This window comes from Cherax quadricarinatus, chromosome 63 (assembly GCF_038502225.1).
Source record: "Cherax quadricarinatus isolate ZL_2023a chromosome 63, ASM3850222v1, whole genome shotgun sequence".
Taxonomy (NCBI): domain Eukaryota; kingdom Metazoa; phylum Arthropoda; class Malacostraca; order Decapoda; family Parastacidae; genus Cherax; species Cherax quadricarinatus.
In genome coordinates this window covers 15,609,753-15,626,116 of record NC_091354.1, presented here as the reverse complement: position 1 = coordinate 15,626,116, position 16,364 = coordinate 15,609,753, and the positions used below count along the sequence as shown (strand labels likewise).

Genomic DNA, 16,364 nt, shown 5'->3' with positions numbered 1-16,364 from the left:
ATTCGTTCAGTAGTTACCCTACCATACACTTTTCCTGGTATACATAGTAAACTTATTACTCTACAATTTTTACTATCTCTTTTGTTCCCCTTTCCTTTATATAAAGGAATTATACATGCTCTCTGCCACTCCCTAGGTACCTTCCCCTCTTTCATACATTTATTAAACAAAAATACCAACCACTCCAACACTATATCCACCCCCTGCTTTTAACATTTCTGTCATGATCCTGTCAGTTCCAGCTGCTTTACCCCCTTTCATTCTACGAAATGCCTCACACACCTCCCCCACACTCACATCCTGCTCTTCTTCACTCCTAAAAGATGGTATACCTCCGTGACCAGTGCATGAAATTACCACACTTAGTCACTGAATTATTAATCATAAGATAGTCTTAAGTTTGCCCAAAATGCTTTGCATATTACGGGGCTTTCTGCATGCACACTTAAATGTCTTTTACCTCTGTACAAACATAGTACAGTGGACCCCCGGTTAACGGTATTTTTTCATTCCAGAAGTATGTTCAGGTGCCAGTACTGACCGAATTTGTTCCCATAAGGAATATTGTGAAGTAGATTAGTCCATTTCAGACCCCCAAACATACACGTACAAACGCACTTACATAAATACACTTACATAATTGGTCGCATTGGGAGGTGATCGTTATGCGGGGGTCCACTGTATCATGCTGAAATAAACAATCTTTATCTGCAAGTACAAGACTAAGACTAACCTAACCATCTTACAAATTCATGAGACAGAAAAAAAAATATAAATCTTGCTAAAGGGCAAAACATTCAGCAGGCTTCCGTTCCATGCTCATAACAGGATGGTAGTACCACCCTGCATGATTTCCGTTAAATAACATATTAACTCAAACTGTTGTGATAAAAACTGCAAACTTTATTTATTTTTAGTTTAGGTAGATTGACAAAAAATCTGAAAGCAAGATGTATTCAATATTTAAGAATTATTTACTCATACTTATGTTTAAACAACAGCACCAAAAGAAATGTTCTTTACAAAAATTGTAGTAAATCTAATAAAGGTCCTCCATCACAAATCCGGCATCATTGGGACCTGTAGTGTGCCAGATTACTGAGTTTGCCAGATTACAGAGTGGTTAGGTTAGAATACACTCAATAAAATTAACCAACTTGACTTACACAGTTCATTGAACATTGGCAAAAATCGAACATTTCCGCTACTTTGAGCTCAATTTCAAGGTACTTTTCATCAGGAAAGCAATCAAAATCATGTCTATTTCTGTATTATATCTTCCATTCTATCAAATGAGTCCAAAAAAATGAGAATATAACCATAAAAACAATACGAAAATATACTGCAAAGAGGCGGCTAATGGCTGAGAAGTTAACTCCCTTATTTATCGCCCGTCTTTTTTATTTTTGTTGTATGTTAAGAAGCATCTTTCCATCATACATTGCCCAAGTTTCAATGAGATAGCCCAACAAACAACCGAGAAAAAACAAATATTTACCAAAAATCATATATGGCAAGCCCAAGCTAGGTACTGGAAATAAGTCACTTTGTCCGACTTTTCTGGGTTATCCTAGGTTCTCTATACATACACTGCTATGTATGATAATCTATGTAACTGTATTTGTGTATACCTGAATACTTATTTACTTCTAGTCTGTCAACTGAGTACAAGAAACTGCCCATTCACTTATTTCAACTACCCAATAAAGTGGTCAGAAATTGGCAATTTGGCCGATTTCACACAAATTTCAACAGATGCCAATTTCAAAATAGGATCCAGAATAAACAATGCAGACATTCCTGGCACTAAAATAACATTTTCTCTGTTCATTAGTCACGGCTACAGGCCCCTCTTATATTACTCTTGCTTTTCATTTGGAATTTTTATTCACAAAAAAATAGAAGATTTACTGTTATGCAGACTGCTGCATTATTGTAATAATTGTATAAATAATGTCAACCCATTCTTGACTCCGTATTGGAATTTAGACTGGCAGGCGGACAGGTATTGGATGGTGACGTCATTTGTTTACTCTTGAGCTTCACTAAAGAATAGAATATTTTCGCTACTGTGAGTGCAATTTCAAGGTACTTTTCATCATGAAAGCAATCAAAATCATATCTATTTCTGTAATATATCTTTCATTCTATCAAATGAGACCGAAAAAATGAGAATATAACCATAACAACCATACAAAAATATACCGCTAAGCAGCCGCTAATGGCTGAGAAGTGAACTCCGCTATCTATTATCTGATTTCTTTCATTTTTGGTATACGTTAAGAAGTATCTTTCCATCATACATTGCCCAAGTTTGAATAAGATAACCCAACAAACAACTGAGAAAATAATAATATAATAATAATAATAATAATAATAAAAATAATATCTTTATTTACTACATGTACATGTACAAGGTATACAGGCCTAGCTGACAACAGTGACGTACTACTATATAGAAAGCCGCTTGTTATGCAGAGTATTTCAAGAAAATTAGGTCAGTGTCCCAGGATAACACCCACACTAGTCGGCTAACACCCAGGTACCCATTTACTGATGGGTAAACATAGACAACAGGTGTAAAGAAACACGCCTAATGTTTCTACCCTGGCTGGGAATTGAATATTTACCAAAAATCATATATGGCTAACCCAAGCCAGGTACTAAAAATAAGCCACGTTGACTTTTTTTGGGTTATCCTAGGTTCTCTACACATGCTGCTATGTGTGATAATCTATAGAGAGAAAATAACTTTTTTGTTTCAGGGTTATGGTGCAGTACGAGTGTATATCACAGTTAGCCCTGTGCTATACTCCGTTTTCTCTAATATAAGCCCCCAAGACAGGGATAGGAGAATGGTATTTGTATACCATATCCTCTTCATACCTCTGTCGAACTGCTCAGTATTATGCCAAATATTATTCATTCTGGAGTATTAATATGTTTTATGTTATTTATATTGTTTCTTATGTCATATTAGATCAATTGTGATAGGCAAATAAACTGTAGTGTTGATATTAGCATAATAATAAAGCATATTCTCCTGCTTCATGAGACTGAGTTCATGACAACCGACAGTGGCTTCAAAGCCACCTTATCTTTAATGGATAATGTACTGTGTAGGTGCTTTACATAAAGAGAAGCATTTCTTTTATTCATTGGAACCATGGCTAGGGCTAAAAGTAAGCAGGTTAAAACAATAAATGGAGAAAAAGAAATTGGAATGACTTATGCAGCAAGTAGCGCCACCAAACAGTACCAGCAGGTTGGTGTGGCAACCCTGGAAATTTGAAATTATGCTAGCCAAAATAAGTGCCGAATAACTGAAGGAACCGAATAACTGATTGCCGGATTTGTGATGGCGGACCTGTACACTTACCTTTCTAGATTCTTCAAGGCTCTGTATCCATGAAGAAAGCAAGCATAAAGCACAGTCCCAGTGAGATGGCTCAAGGTATACTGCATGTCTTTTAATCAACACAGTTACTAGGTGTACTAATGAACAAGTGAGTACTACATCCTCCCAGGCCATACCAGTAACATCTCTGAAAATAAGCTGATCTTTAATATGCATGCAAAATATGTAACTCAGAGATGAGGCAAGTACACTGCAATTGATAATTATCAACTAACACAAAATGTAAGTGATAAGGTGCAATGACTGATTTCTTATGGCATGGCTTGAGGAGCCTATCTGTGAAATTCAAGTTAGACAGGATGATGGTGGCTGTTGTGATTGTATATGCACCTTGTGAATGATGGGGATATTTAAATAATGAGTTAGAGAGAGAGAGAGAGGAGTGGCATAATAATAAGGAACCAGAGTATTAGTGATACCTGGAGGATATTCCAGGGATCAATGCCCACGTGGCCCGGTCCATGAGCAGACCTTGTGGTGGATCAGGGCCTGATCAACCAAGCTGTTACTGCTGGCTGCATGCAAACTGACGTATGAATGACAGCCCGGCTGGTTGGGAACTGACTTTAGGTGCCTATCCTGCTTCCTCTTGAAAACAGCCAAAGGTCTATTGGTAACCCCCCTTATGTATGCTGGGAGGCAGTTGAACAGTCTTAGGCCCTGACCCTCATTGTGTTGTCTCTACATACTCAGGGTGACCCCTGCTTTTCACTGGAGATATGTTGCACTGCCTGCCGAGTCTTTTGCTTTCATGAGGAGTGATTTCTGTGTGCAGATACGGGACTAGTCCCTCTTAAGATTTTCCAAGTGTATATTATCATTTATCTTTCCTTGCCTGCTTTCCAACGAATACAAGTTGAGGGACTTCATCCGTTCCCAGTAATTTATGTGCTTTATTGTATTTATATGTGCAGTGGACCCTCCCTTTTCATTGGGCTCTGTTTTTGCTCATTTCAGTTATGGCCGATTTTTTTCTGTAAAAATACTGGCTCAGTTTTCGTTGCCTTTCTCCTTTCCCGTCGGTGGTACGGTAAAAATATTGGCGGCTTAGTTGTCACTGCTCTCCTCCATTCTCGTCGGTGGTACGGTACAGGTCTAAGTGTTCTACTCACACAACCTCCCACACGCATTCTGAGGCAGTGTCGCTTTGTTTATGGTTGAGTGAACATTACTCTGCTAGCTGATATGAATTGTTTTGTAATAATTTATTGTTTCTTGCACTTGTTTATTCTACATGACTGCTAAATAAGCCACCATGGGCCCAAACAAAGCTGCTAGTCCCAGTCCTTTGGTAAAGAAGGTGAGAAACACGATAGAATTCAAGAAAGAAATCATCGAAAAATATGAACGTGGCTTAAATGTGATCGACATCGCAAGGATATACGGCAAGCCTGCATCAACCATCAATTAAATCGTAGCGAAGAAAAACAAAATCAAGGAAACTGATGTTGTGAAAGGGTTAAAAGTGATAAGAAAACAGAGATCACAAACACTCGAAGATGTCGAGAAATTGTTGTTGACGTGGATCAACGTGAAACGATTAGTGGGAGATAGTGTTGTGCAGTCAATAATTTGCGAAAAGGCAAGGCAGCTACACGCTGATCTCGTAAAAAAAATGCCTTGAACGAGTGCTGATGTTAGTGAATTTAAGGCCAGCAAAGACTGGTTTGAAAAATTCAAGAAGCGCAGTGGCATACAGTGTTGTAAGGCATGGTTTTGGAGCAAGCTCAGATAAACATGGGGCTGAAAAATCTGTGCATTAATTCAAGGAGTACATAGAGGCTGAAGGATTCGTCCCCCAACAAGTGTTCAATTATGATGAAACAGGCCTCTTTTGGAAGAAAATGTCAAAGAGGACCTACATCATGCAGGAGGAAAAGGGACTGCCAGGACACAAGCCTATGAAAGACAGGCTAACTCTCTTGCTCTGTGGTAATACTAGTGGGGATTTCAAAGTGAAGCCTTTACTGGTGTGTCACTCTGAAAATCCCATGGAAGGCTAACAGTAAGGCATGGGTAACAAGGGAAATTTTCCTTGATTGGTTCAATGAACTGCTTGACCCCAGTGTGAAAAAATACCTCCTGGAAAAGAAATTGTCACTCAAGTGCCTCTTGATAATGGACTATGCTCCTGCTCATCCTCCAGACTTGGATGATCAATTGTTGGAGGAGTTTTGTTTCATCACAGTGAAGTTCTTGCCCCCTAATACCACTCCTCTCATCCAGCCCATGGACCAGCAGATCATTTCAAACTTCAAAAAACTCTACTCCAAAGCAATGTTTCAAAGGTGCTTTGATGTGACCTCAGACACTCAACTGACTAAGAGAGTTCTGCAAAGATTACTTCACTACCCTCAATTGCATAAGCCCTATAGATAAGGCTTGGCAGGGAGTGACTTCCAGGATGATGAACTCTGCTTGGAGAAAATTGTCGCCAAAATGTGTCCAAGGGAAGGATTTTGAAGGGTTTGGGGCTGACCTGGTTGACTCTACACCTGTTGTGGATTGTACTGTATGAGCGGCCACGATGTGGAAGAGTTGGTGGAGGACGACAGTGAAGAGCTAACCACTGAAGACCTGCAAGAGATTCATCTGCAACAGCAACAGAGCACAGCTCTGGAAAATGCTTCAGAGGAGGAAGAAGAAAGAGAGGGGAGAATGTGCCTTCTTCAGTGATTAGGGACATGTGTGCAAAGTGGAGTGAGTTGCAAAGTTTTGTGGAGAAATATCACCCTAACAAAGCTGTTGCAAGCCATGTTGCCAACATGTACAATGACAATGCCATATCCCATTTTAGGCAAATTTTAGATAGATGTCAGAAACAGAGCTCTCTGGACAGTTTTTTTTTTTTGTGTGACAGGGGTCCAGTGACTCTCAAGCTGGTATTAGTGCAATTAAAAAACAAAGAAGGGAAGTAACCCCAGATAAGGACTTGTTACCTAAAGTCTTCATGGAAGGGGATTCCCCTTCCAAACACTAGTGACTTTTCCCTCTCCCCTCCTCCCTGTCTACCATACACCAACAAGAGTCTTCAATAAAGGTAAGCATCATGTTATTATATTATTGTTTTATATTGCTTGATTTCTCATTCTTTTCTGTATGTAAATCTATATTTAATGTATAAAAAATGTTTTTTGTTAACCCTTCCAGGGTCCGTGCCATAGATCTACGGCTATATGTTGAGGGTCCAAACCGTAGATCTACACCAAAATTCTAGCTGCGTCAAATTTAGCGCAAGAAGGCTGGTAGGCCTACATCTGAGAGAACGGGTCTGCGTGGTGTGTGTGCGCCATAAACAAAAATTCTAGGCGCCCGCATGGCATTGTGGGAACGCCGCCTCAGTAACCTTTGTTCACCATGCCTCGCCGCAAGGCAGCTCTCACTCCGAGGCAAATTGGGACTCTCCTCTTTGTAACTCAGTTCTGACTGATGGAAGTGGAAATGAAGAATTTTATGGCTTTGATCGATTAGTGACCTAAAGCAATAACCAGGATATCAAAAATAGTGCAGAAAATCCTGACGATACTCAACCTTCTACCTCAGTCATGTTCAGTTGTACCTCGTTGCAAGAGAAAACTAACATGTTCGCGTGGCCAGGCTTCAGTAATGATGAGGTTAGTGATGTGGACTGTGATTTTATTGCTCTTGATGATCATTCGAGTAGTGATAGTGATGAATCATATTCACCAGTGAAGTGTCGGTATATATGCCGCTGCATGCGCTCAGGTAGTGTTCCCTATGCAGTGCCCAGGGGACGGAGTACATCCCAGAGTACATCCCATGGCCCTACACCAGGAAAAGACAGTGAAAGTGAGGATGATGTGGCTACACTTGGCATGGATAGACCACAGGCATCAGTAGGTGGTGGTAGTGCCACGGCCATGTATGACTCACCAGCCCAGGCAAGGACCCATGCCGCTGACTCCTCAGCTCAAGGACAAAGCGGAGCATCACCCACCACAACTATATCCACAACCAGCTTATGATGTCCAGTATCCACCAGCAAACCACATCTGGGATTGGGAGCAAAATCCCAATTTTGTTCCCAATCCCCACCAGTATGATGACTCTGAAAGTGGAATCCTACCAGCTTGTTCCCTTGGAAACACTTCAAATGAACTGGAATTCTTTGAACTATTCTTTGACTAGCCCTTGATGGAAACTATTGTCAGGGAAAGTAACAAGTATTTTGAGTACACCATGGCAAATGCGATCATATCACCACAGTCAAGACTACACTGGTGGAAAGAGACAACTGTGGCTGAAATGTATTTGCTTATTGCAACAATAATTCTTATGCCTCATGTTTATAAGCATAATATAAAATCATACTGGTCCACAGATTGGCTAATTTGTACCCCAGTCTTCAGTGAAATCATCCCAATGAACAGGTTTATCTTACTGTTACATATGTTGCACTTCTCTGACAAAACCAGGCCTGACAGAAGTGACAGGTTATACGAGATTAGAAATGTTTTTATGTATCTGAAACAAAAGTTCAACATGTATTTTTATCCATTCAAGAATCTTGTAATTGACGAGTCTTTGATTTTGTTCAAAGGTAGACTGTCGTTCAAGCAGTATATACCGAGCAAGAGGAAACACTTTGGTATAAAACTGTTTGTGACTGACAGTGGCCTGGTATTGGATATTATTGTATACACAGGAAGTAAAACACTGAAAGATACCAGGATGTTATTGGGTATCTCAGGTGACGTAGTGAGAAGCATGAATGCACCTTATCTTGGTAAGGGGCATACATTATATACAGTGGTCCCTCGATAATCGTAAGGCTCAATAGTCGTAATTTTCGAAAATCGTAACGATATTTTCGTCAAAACTGGCTTGCTAATCATAGCTTGACTCGTGAATAGTCATTCGTCTGGGACACGTACTCACGCTCTGAGCCGCCCCGGCCTCCCTCCCAGCCAGTGTGCCATTGTTTATCAGTGAACGACAGTCCCCTCACTTTCTCATACGAAATATTTCATAATATTCCATTCATTTTAGGGCTTGCAACTACTAAATAAGCTACCATGGCTCCAAAGAAAGCTCCTAGTGCCAAGCCTTTGGTAAAGAAGGTGAGAAATAAGATTGAATTTAAGAAAAACATCATTGAACAATATGAAAGTGGCGTATGTGTGGCCGAACTGGCCAGGATGTATAACAAACCCCATACAACCATAGCTTCCATCGTGGCCAAGAAAAAGGAAATCAAGGAAGCTGTTGTTGCAAAGGGGGTAAATATGCTGACAAAAATGAGATCACCAGCACTCGAAGAGTTTGAGAAGTTATTATTGGTGTGGATAAACGAGAAACAATTAGCAGGAGATAGTCTTATGAAGTCGATTATTTGTGAAAAGGCTAGGCAGTTGCACGACGATCTGGTAAAGAAATTGCCTGCAACGAGTACTCATATTTGTGAATTTAAGGCCAGCAAAGGTTGGTTTGAGAGATTTAAGAAGCGTACTGGCATACACAGTGTGGTAAGGCATGGTGAGGCTGCCAGTTCGGACCAAAAAGCAGCTGAAAAATATGTGCATGAATTCAAGTAGTACATAGAGGCTGAAGGACTGAAACCTGAACAAGTGTTCAATTGTGACGAAACAGGCCTCTTTTGGAAGAAAATGCCAAAGAGGACCTACATTACTCAGGAGGAAAAGGGACTGCCAGGACACAAGCCTATGAAAGACAGGCTGACGCTCATGTTCTGTGCTAATGCTAGTGGGGATTTCAGAGTGAAGCTGTTACTAGTGTACCATTCTGAAAATCCCAGAGTGTTCAGGAAAAACAATGTTATGAAGAGTAAATTGTGTGTATTTTGGAAATCTAATAGTAAGGCATGGGTCACGAGGGAAATTTTCGTCGAGTGGTTCAATGAAGTGTTTGGCCCTAGTGTGAAGAATTACCTCCTGGAAAAGAAATTGGATCTCAAGTGCCTCCTAGTAATGGACAATGCACCTGCTCATCCTCCAAACTTGGATGACCTAATTTTGGAGTTTGGGTTCATCACAGTAAAGTTCTTGCCCCCGAATACCACTCCTCTCCTCCAGCCCATGGACCAGCAGGTCATTGCAAACTTTAAAAAAAACTACACCAAAGCAATGTTTCAAAGGTGCTTCAATGTGGCCTCAGACACTCACTCGACCCTAAGAGATTTTTGGAAAGAACACTTCAGCATCCTCCACTGCATAAGCCTTATAAGTAAGGCTTGGGAGGGAGTGACTACCAGGACTTTGAACTCTGCTTGGAGAAAACTGTGGCCAGATTGTGTCCACAAGAGGGATTTTGAAGGGTTTGGGGCTGACCCTCATGAGCCTATGTCAGTTGTTAAATCTATTGTGGCACTGGGGAGTTCCATGGGGTTGGATATGAGTTTGGAGGATGTGGAAGAGTTGGTGGAAGACCACAGTGAAGAGCTCACCACTGAGGAGCTGCAAGAGCTTCAGCAGGAAGAGCAACAGATCGCAGCTCAGAATCTTGCTGCAGAGGAGGAGGAAGAGAGATGGAAGACGTTGCCTTCTTCAGAAATTAAGGAGATTTTTGAAATGTGGGGTAAGATGGAAAGATTTAAGAGAAAAACATCACCCTGACAAGGCTGTTGCAAGCCATGTTGGCAACATGTACAGTGACAAAGTCTTGGCCCATTTTAGGGAGGTGTTAAAGAGACGCCAGAAACAGAGCTCTCTGGACAGTTATTTTGCTAGACAGGATTCCAGTGACTCTCAAGCTGGTCCTAGTGGCATTAAGAAACAGAGAAGAGAAGTAACTCCAGAAAAGCACTTGGTACCTGAGGTGTTGATGGAAGGGGATTCCCCTTCCAAAGAGTAACTAATGCAATCTGTCTCCTCCTCTAGTTTCATTCATCATTTATTATATATATTTTTATATAATATTATCACACCGGCCGATTCCCACCAAGGCAGGGTGGCCTGAAAAAGAAAAACTTTCACCATCATTCACTCCATCACTGTCTTGCCAGAAGGGTGCTTTACACTACAGTTTTTAAACTGCAACATTAACACCCCTCCTTCAGAGTGCAGGCACTGTACTTCCCATCTCCAGGACTCAAGTCCGGCCTGCCGGTTTCCCTGAATCCCTTCATAAATGTTACTTTGCTCACACTCCAACAGCACGTCAAGTATTAAAAACCATTTGTCTCCATTCACTCCTATCAAACACGCTCATGCATGCCTCCTGGAAGTCCAAGCCCCTCGCACACAAAACCTCCTTTACCCCCTCCCTCCAACCTTTCCTAGGCCGACCCCTACCCCGCCTTCCTTCCACTACAGACTGATACACTCTTGAAGTCATTCTGTTTCGCTCCATTCTCTCTACATGTCTGAACCACCTCAACAACCCTTCCTCAGCCCTCTGGACAACAGTTTTGGTAATCCCGCACCTCCTCCTAACTTCCAAACTACGAATTCTCTGCATTATATTCACACCACACATTGCCCTCAGACATGACATCTCCACTGCCTCCAGCCTTCTCCTCGCTGCAACATTCATCACCCACGCTTCACACCCATATAAGAGCGTTGGTAAAACTATACTCTCATACATTCCCCTCTTTGCCTCCAAGGACAAAGTTCTTTGTCTCCACAGACTCCTAAGTGCACCACTCACTCTTTTTCCCTCATCAATTCTATGATTCACCTCATCTTTCATAGACCCATCCGCTGACACGTCCACTCCCAAATATCTGAATACGTTCACCTCCTCCATACTCTCTCCCTCCAATCTGATATTCAATCTTTCATCACCTAATCTTTTTGTTATCCTCATAACCTTACTCTTTCCTGTATTCACCTTTAATTTTCTTCTTTTGCACACCCTACCAAATTCATCCACCAATCTCTGCAACTTCTCTTCAGAATCTCCCAAGAGCACAGTGTCATCAGCAAAGAGCAGCTGTGACAACTCCCACTTTGTGTGTGATTCTTTATCTTTTAACTCCACGCCTCTTGCCAAGACCCTCGCATTTACTTCTCTTACAACCCCATCTATAAATATATTAAACAACCACGGTGACATCACACATCCTTGTCTAAGGCCTACTTTTACTGGGAAAAAATTTCCCTCTTTCCTACATACTCTAACTTGAGCCTCACTATCCTCGTAAAAACTCTTCACTGCTTTCAGTAACCTACCTCCTACACCATACACTTGCAACATCTGCCACATTGCCCCCCTATCCACCCTGTCATACGCCTTTTCCAAATCCATAAATGCCACAAAGACCTCTTTAGCCTTATCTAAATACTGTTCACTTATATGTTTCACTGTAAACACCTGGTCCACACACCCCCTACCTTTCCTAAAGCCTCCTTGTTCATCTGCTATCCTATTCTCCGTCTTACTCTTAATTCTTTCAATTATAACTCTACCATACACTTTACCAGGTACACTCAACAGACTTATCCCCCTATAATTTTTGCACTCTCTTTTATCCCCTTTGCCTTTATACAAAGGAACTATGCATGCTCTCTGCCAATCCCTAGGTACCTTACCCTCTTCCATACATTTATTAAATAATTGCACCAACCACTCCAAAACTATATCCCCACCTGCTTTTAACATTTCTATCTTTATCCCATCAATCCCGGCTGCCTTACCCCCTTTCATTTTGCCTACTGCCTCACGAACTTCCCCCACACTCACAACTGGCTCTTCCTCACTCCTACAAGATGTTATTCCTCCTTGCCCTATACACGAAATCACAGCTTCCCTATCTTCATCAACATTTAACAATTCTTCAAAATATTCCCTCCATCTTCCCAATACCTCTAACTCTCCATTTAATAACTCTCCTCTCCTATTTTTAACTGACAAATCCATTTGTTCTCTAGGCTTTCTTAACTTGTTAATCTCGCTCCAAAACTTTTTCTTATTTTCAACAAAATTTGTTGATAACATCTCACCCACTCTCTCATTTGCTCTCTTTTTACATTGCTTCACCACTCTCTTAACCTCTCTCTTTTTCTCCATATACTCTTCCCTCCTTGCATCACTTCTACTTTGTAAAAACTTCTCATATGCTAACTTTTTCTCCCTTACTACTCTCTTTACATCATCATTCCACCAATCGCTCCTCTTCCCTCCTGCACCCACTTTCCTGTAACCACAAACTTCTGCTGAACACTCTAACACTACATTTTTAATCCTACCCCATACCTCTTCGACCCCATTGCCTATGCTCTCATTTGCCCATCTATCCTCCAATAGCTGTTTATATCTTACCCTAACTGCCTCCTCTTTTAGTTTATAAACCTTCACCTCTCTCTTCCCTGATGCTTCTATTCTCCTTGTATCCCACCTACCTTTTACTCTCAGTGTAGCTACAACTAAAAAGTGATCTGATATATCTGTGGCCCCTCTATAAACATGTACATCCTGAAGTCTACTCAGCAGTCTTTTATCTACCAATACATAATCCAACAAACTACTGTCATTTTGCCCTACATCATATCTTGTATACTTATTTATCCTCTTTTTCTTAAAATATGTATTACCTATAACTAAACCCCTTTCTACACAAAGTTCAATCAAAGGGCTCCCATTATCATTTACACCTGGCACCCCAAACTTACCTACCACACCCTCTCTAAAAGTTTCTCCTACTTTAGCATTCAGGTCCCCTACCACAATTACTCTCTCACTTGGTTCAAAGGCTCCTATACATTCACTTAACATCTCCCAAAATCTCTCTCTCTCCTCTGCATTCCTCTCTTCTCCAGGTGCATACACGCTTATTATGACCCACTTCTCGCATCCAACCTTTACTTTAATCCACATAATTCTTGAATTTACACATTCATATTCTCTTTTCTCCTTCCATAACTGATCATTTAACATTACTGCTACCCCTTCCTTTGCTCTAACTCTCTCAGATACTCCAGATTTAATCCCATTTATTTCCCCCCACTGAAACTCTCCTACCCCCTTCAGCTTTGTTTCGCTTAGAGCCAGGACATCCAACTTCTTTTCATTCATAACATCAGCAATCATCTGTTTCTTGTCATCCGCACTACATCCACGCACATTTAAGCAACCCAGTTTTACAATGGGACATTCATCATGTCCCATTGTATTGTTCAACACAGCCACTCGTGCTGGTGAGGTGCAGGCGTTTACTGCCAATGACAACATGACATTACGGTGGCATGACAAATGAGATGTCACATTGTTGACAACCATTCACCCTAACGAAATGCAAGACAGTAGCAAAGTTGATAGAGTGACTAATGAACGTATTTGAAAACCAGTGACAGCAACTGATTATACACAAAACATGCGTTTGGTTGACAAATGTGACATGCAGATTGGCTTTGTTGATTTTGTTTGTAAGAATTACTATAACGGGTTTATTTGGTAGGTGCTGCAAGCGGGTGGTTAATGATAAATCTTCGGAGGCTTCTTACTTTATTGTTAAGTCGTGGTGGGTACACAGGCTTGTGTGTTTGTGCCCATGGCCCGGGCAGGGCCATGCCACGAGAGAGCTAGGAGTACTTGTGTCTTGCTGCTAGGCCGCTGTGTGAGTGAGGGTGAGGCAAGTCTGGGCATACTGAAGTGGCAAGGCCTATAGGTGGCAGCAACAGCATGGCGCGAAATATGAACTAAGCTGGCAGACAGCATGGGCTGTCTGTGCAGACAGTACAGGCTGTCTACATTACAAGTGGTACATGAAACTTTTCTTCCATCTCATGGACATTTCAATGCATATAATATTTACCAAATGAAGACTGGCAACAGACCATCGTATGGTGAATTTTGTTTGTCTGTTGTCAGACAACTCATAACGAAGTACCAGGCAACAACACCTGCTATATAAAACCGTCCTCAAACTCCTCAGGAAATACCCAAGCGTTTGAGGAGGGAAGGTGATCATTTCTTAATAAAGCTTCCTGCAACTAAGGAGAAATTTGCTCAGAAGAGATGTGTTGTCTGTGCACAAACAAAACGACGGTAACAAAGACGCAAAGACACTCGGTTTATGTGTGAGGAATATAAGGTACCTCTGTGCATGGTACCTTGTTTCAAGGACTTCCACAGGCTGCAGCAGTTCTAGAAACATGTCCAGTGACTGTACATATGTAAATACATAATAGAACATTAGTATTATACAACATCTGTGCATGCTTATTGTAGTAAACAATAGTGGTAAACAATATTATAATAATTTTAGTGTGGTTATTGTGTTCAATACAGCGAGTGTATATATATATTTATATAATATACAGTATTGGTCTCAGGCCACAAATGTTACTAGAAAAAGAAAAAAATAGAAAAGAAAAGAAAAAAAGTATAAAAAACGTAAAATAAAGAAATGCGATTTTGCTGAAGTCGCTGATGTTGCTGCCACCCAGTCATTTTGGGTCAACTTCCTGCCTCTGTATCTTGGTAAGTACTGATCAGAATTTTTTTTTTATTACTTTCACAAAAATTCTTTAAGAAAAAAATAATTTTTTTTTTTCAAAATTTCTTGAGACACCGGGGCACCCCTTCAGATTTTGCCTTTGGACCTTGAAAGGGTTAATACTTTTGGGTGGCTGTAATGGATTAATTGGATTTACATTATTTCTAAGGGGAAAAATGGTTTCAGTTTTAGTCGTTTTCACATTTCGTTGGACTCTCTGGAACTAATTAACAACAAAAAGGGAGGGTCCACTGCATATTTTCCAGGTCTGCAATTCTGCCTGCCTTGAATGGGGACTGTTAGTGTACAGAAATATTCCAGTCTAGAGAGATCAAGTGATTTGAAGAGAATCATCATTGGCTTGGAATCCATAGTTTTGAAGGTTCTCATTATCCATCCTATCATCCTAGCAGATGTGGTAGAGACATTGTTGTGACCTCTGAGAGTGAGATTATCTGACATTATCACTCTCAGCTTCTTCACATTAGTTTTCTGCTCTATTGTGTGACTGGAATTTGTCTTTTACTCCAATCCCATTTTTATTTCCTCAAGTTTTCCATAGGAGAGTAATTGAAATCTGTTTTCATTGAACTTCATGTTGTTTTTCTGAAGCCTATTTGAAGACTTGGTTAGTGTATGCTTGGAGATGTGAAGTATTCTCAATGGATGACACTGTCATGCAAATTCTGGTATCATCAGCAAAAGAAGACAAGGTACTGTGGCTTACATCTCTGTTTATGTCAGATATGAGGATGAGGAAAAGAATGGGAGCAAGTAGTGTACCTTGTGGAACAGAGCTTTTCACTGTAGCTGCCTCTAACTTTATTCTGTTTACTATTACTCTTTGTGTTCTATTTGTTAGAAAGTTATAGATCCGTCTACCCTTTATCATGATCAATTCCTTTATCATGTACAGTGGACCCCCGGTTAACGAACTTTTTTCATTCCAGAAGTATGTTCAGGTGCCAGTACTGACCGAATTTTTTCCCATAAGGAATATTGTGAAGTAGATTAGTCCATTTCAGACCCCCAAACATACACGTACAAACGCACTTACATAAATACACTTACATAATTGGTCGCATTTGGAGGTGATCGTTATGCGGGGGTCCACTGTATTTTGAGTAATATTACACCATGATCACACTTGTGAAAGGCTTTCACTAGGTCTGCATATACTACATCTGCATTTTGTTTGTCCTCCAGTACATCCAAGACAATGTCATATTGGTCCAGTAGTTGTGAGAGGCAGGAGCAACCTGCTCTAAATACATGATGCCCTGGGTTGTGCAGTTGTTGGATATCCAGGTAGTTGGCGATCTTGCTTCTCAGAACCCTTTCAAAGATTGTTATGATGTAGGATGTTAGTGATATTGGTCTGTAATTCTTTGCAACTGATTTACTGCCACCTTTGTGAAGTGGGGCTATATCTGTTTTTTAACCCCTTCACTGTTGGCCCCATGATATTATAGCTTGCAAGCTAGTGTCAGTCTCATAACACAATGCCAAAATTCTAGTGGCTTCCAG

At 40.7% G+C, this 16,364-nt stretch overlaps 1 protein-coding gene across 2 annotated transcripts in view; it reads right to left on the bottom strand.

Moving 5' to 3' along the window:
• Ltn1 (E3 ubiquitin-protein ligase listerin) overlaps window positions 1-16,364 on the bottom strand; it is a gene marked incomplete at its 5' end in the record, with an annotated part of 147,904 nt that overhangs the window by 79,724 nt on the left and 51,816 nt on the right. For both annotated transcript variants that reach the window (XM_070098650.1, XM_070098651.1), the window contains 1 exon segment: window positions 3,380-3,545. In XM_070098650.1, coding sequence (XP_069954751.1) covers window positions 3,380-3,545 — 166 coding nt within the window.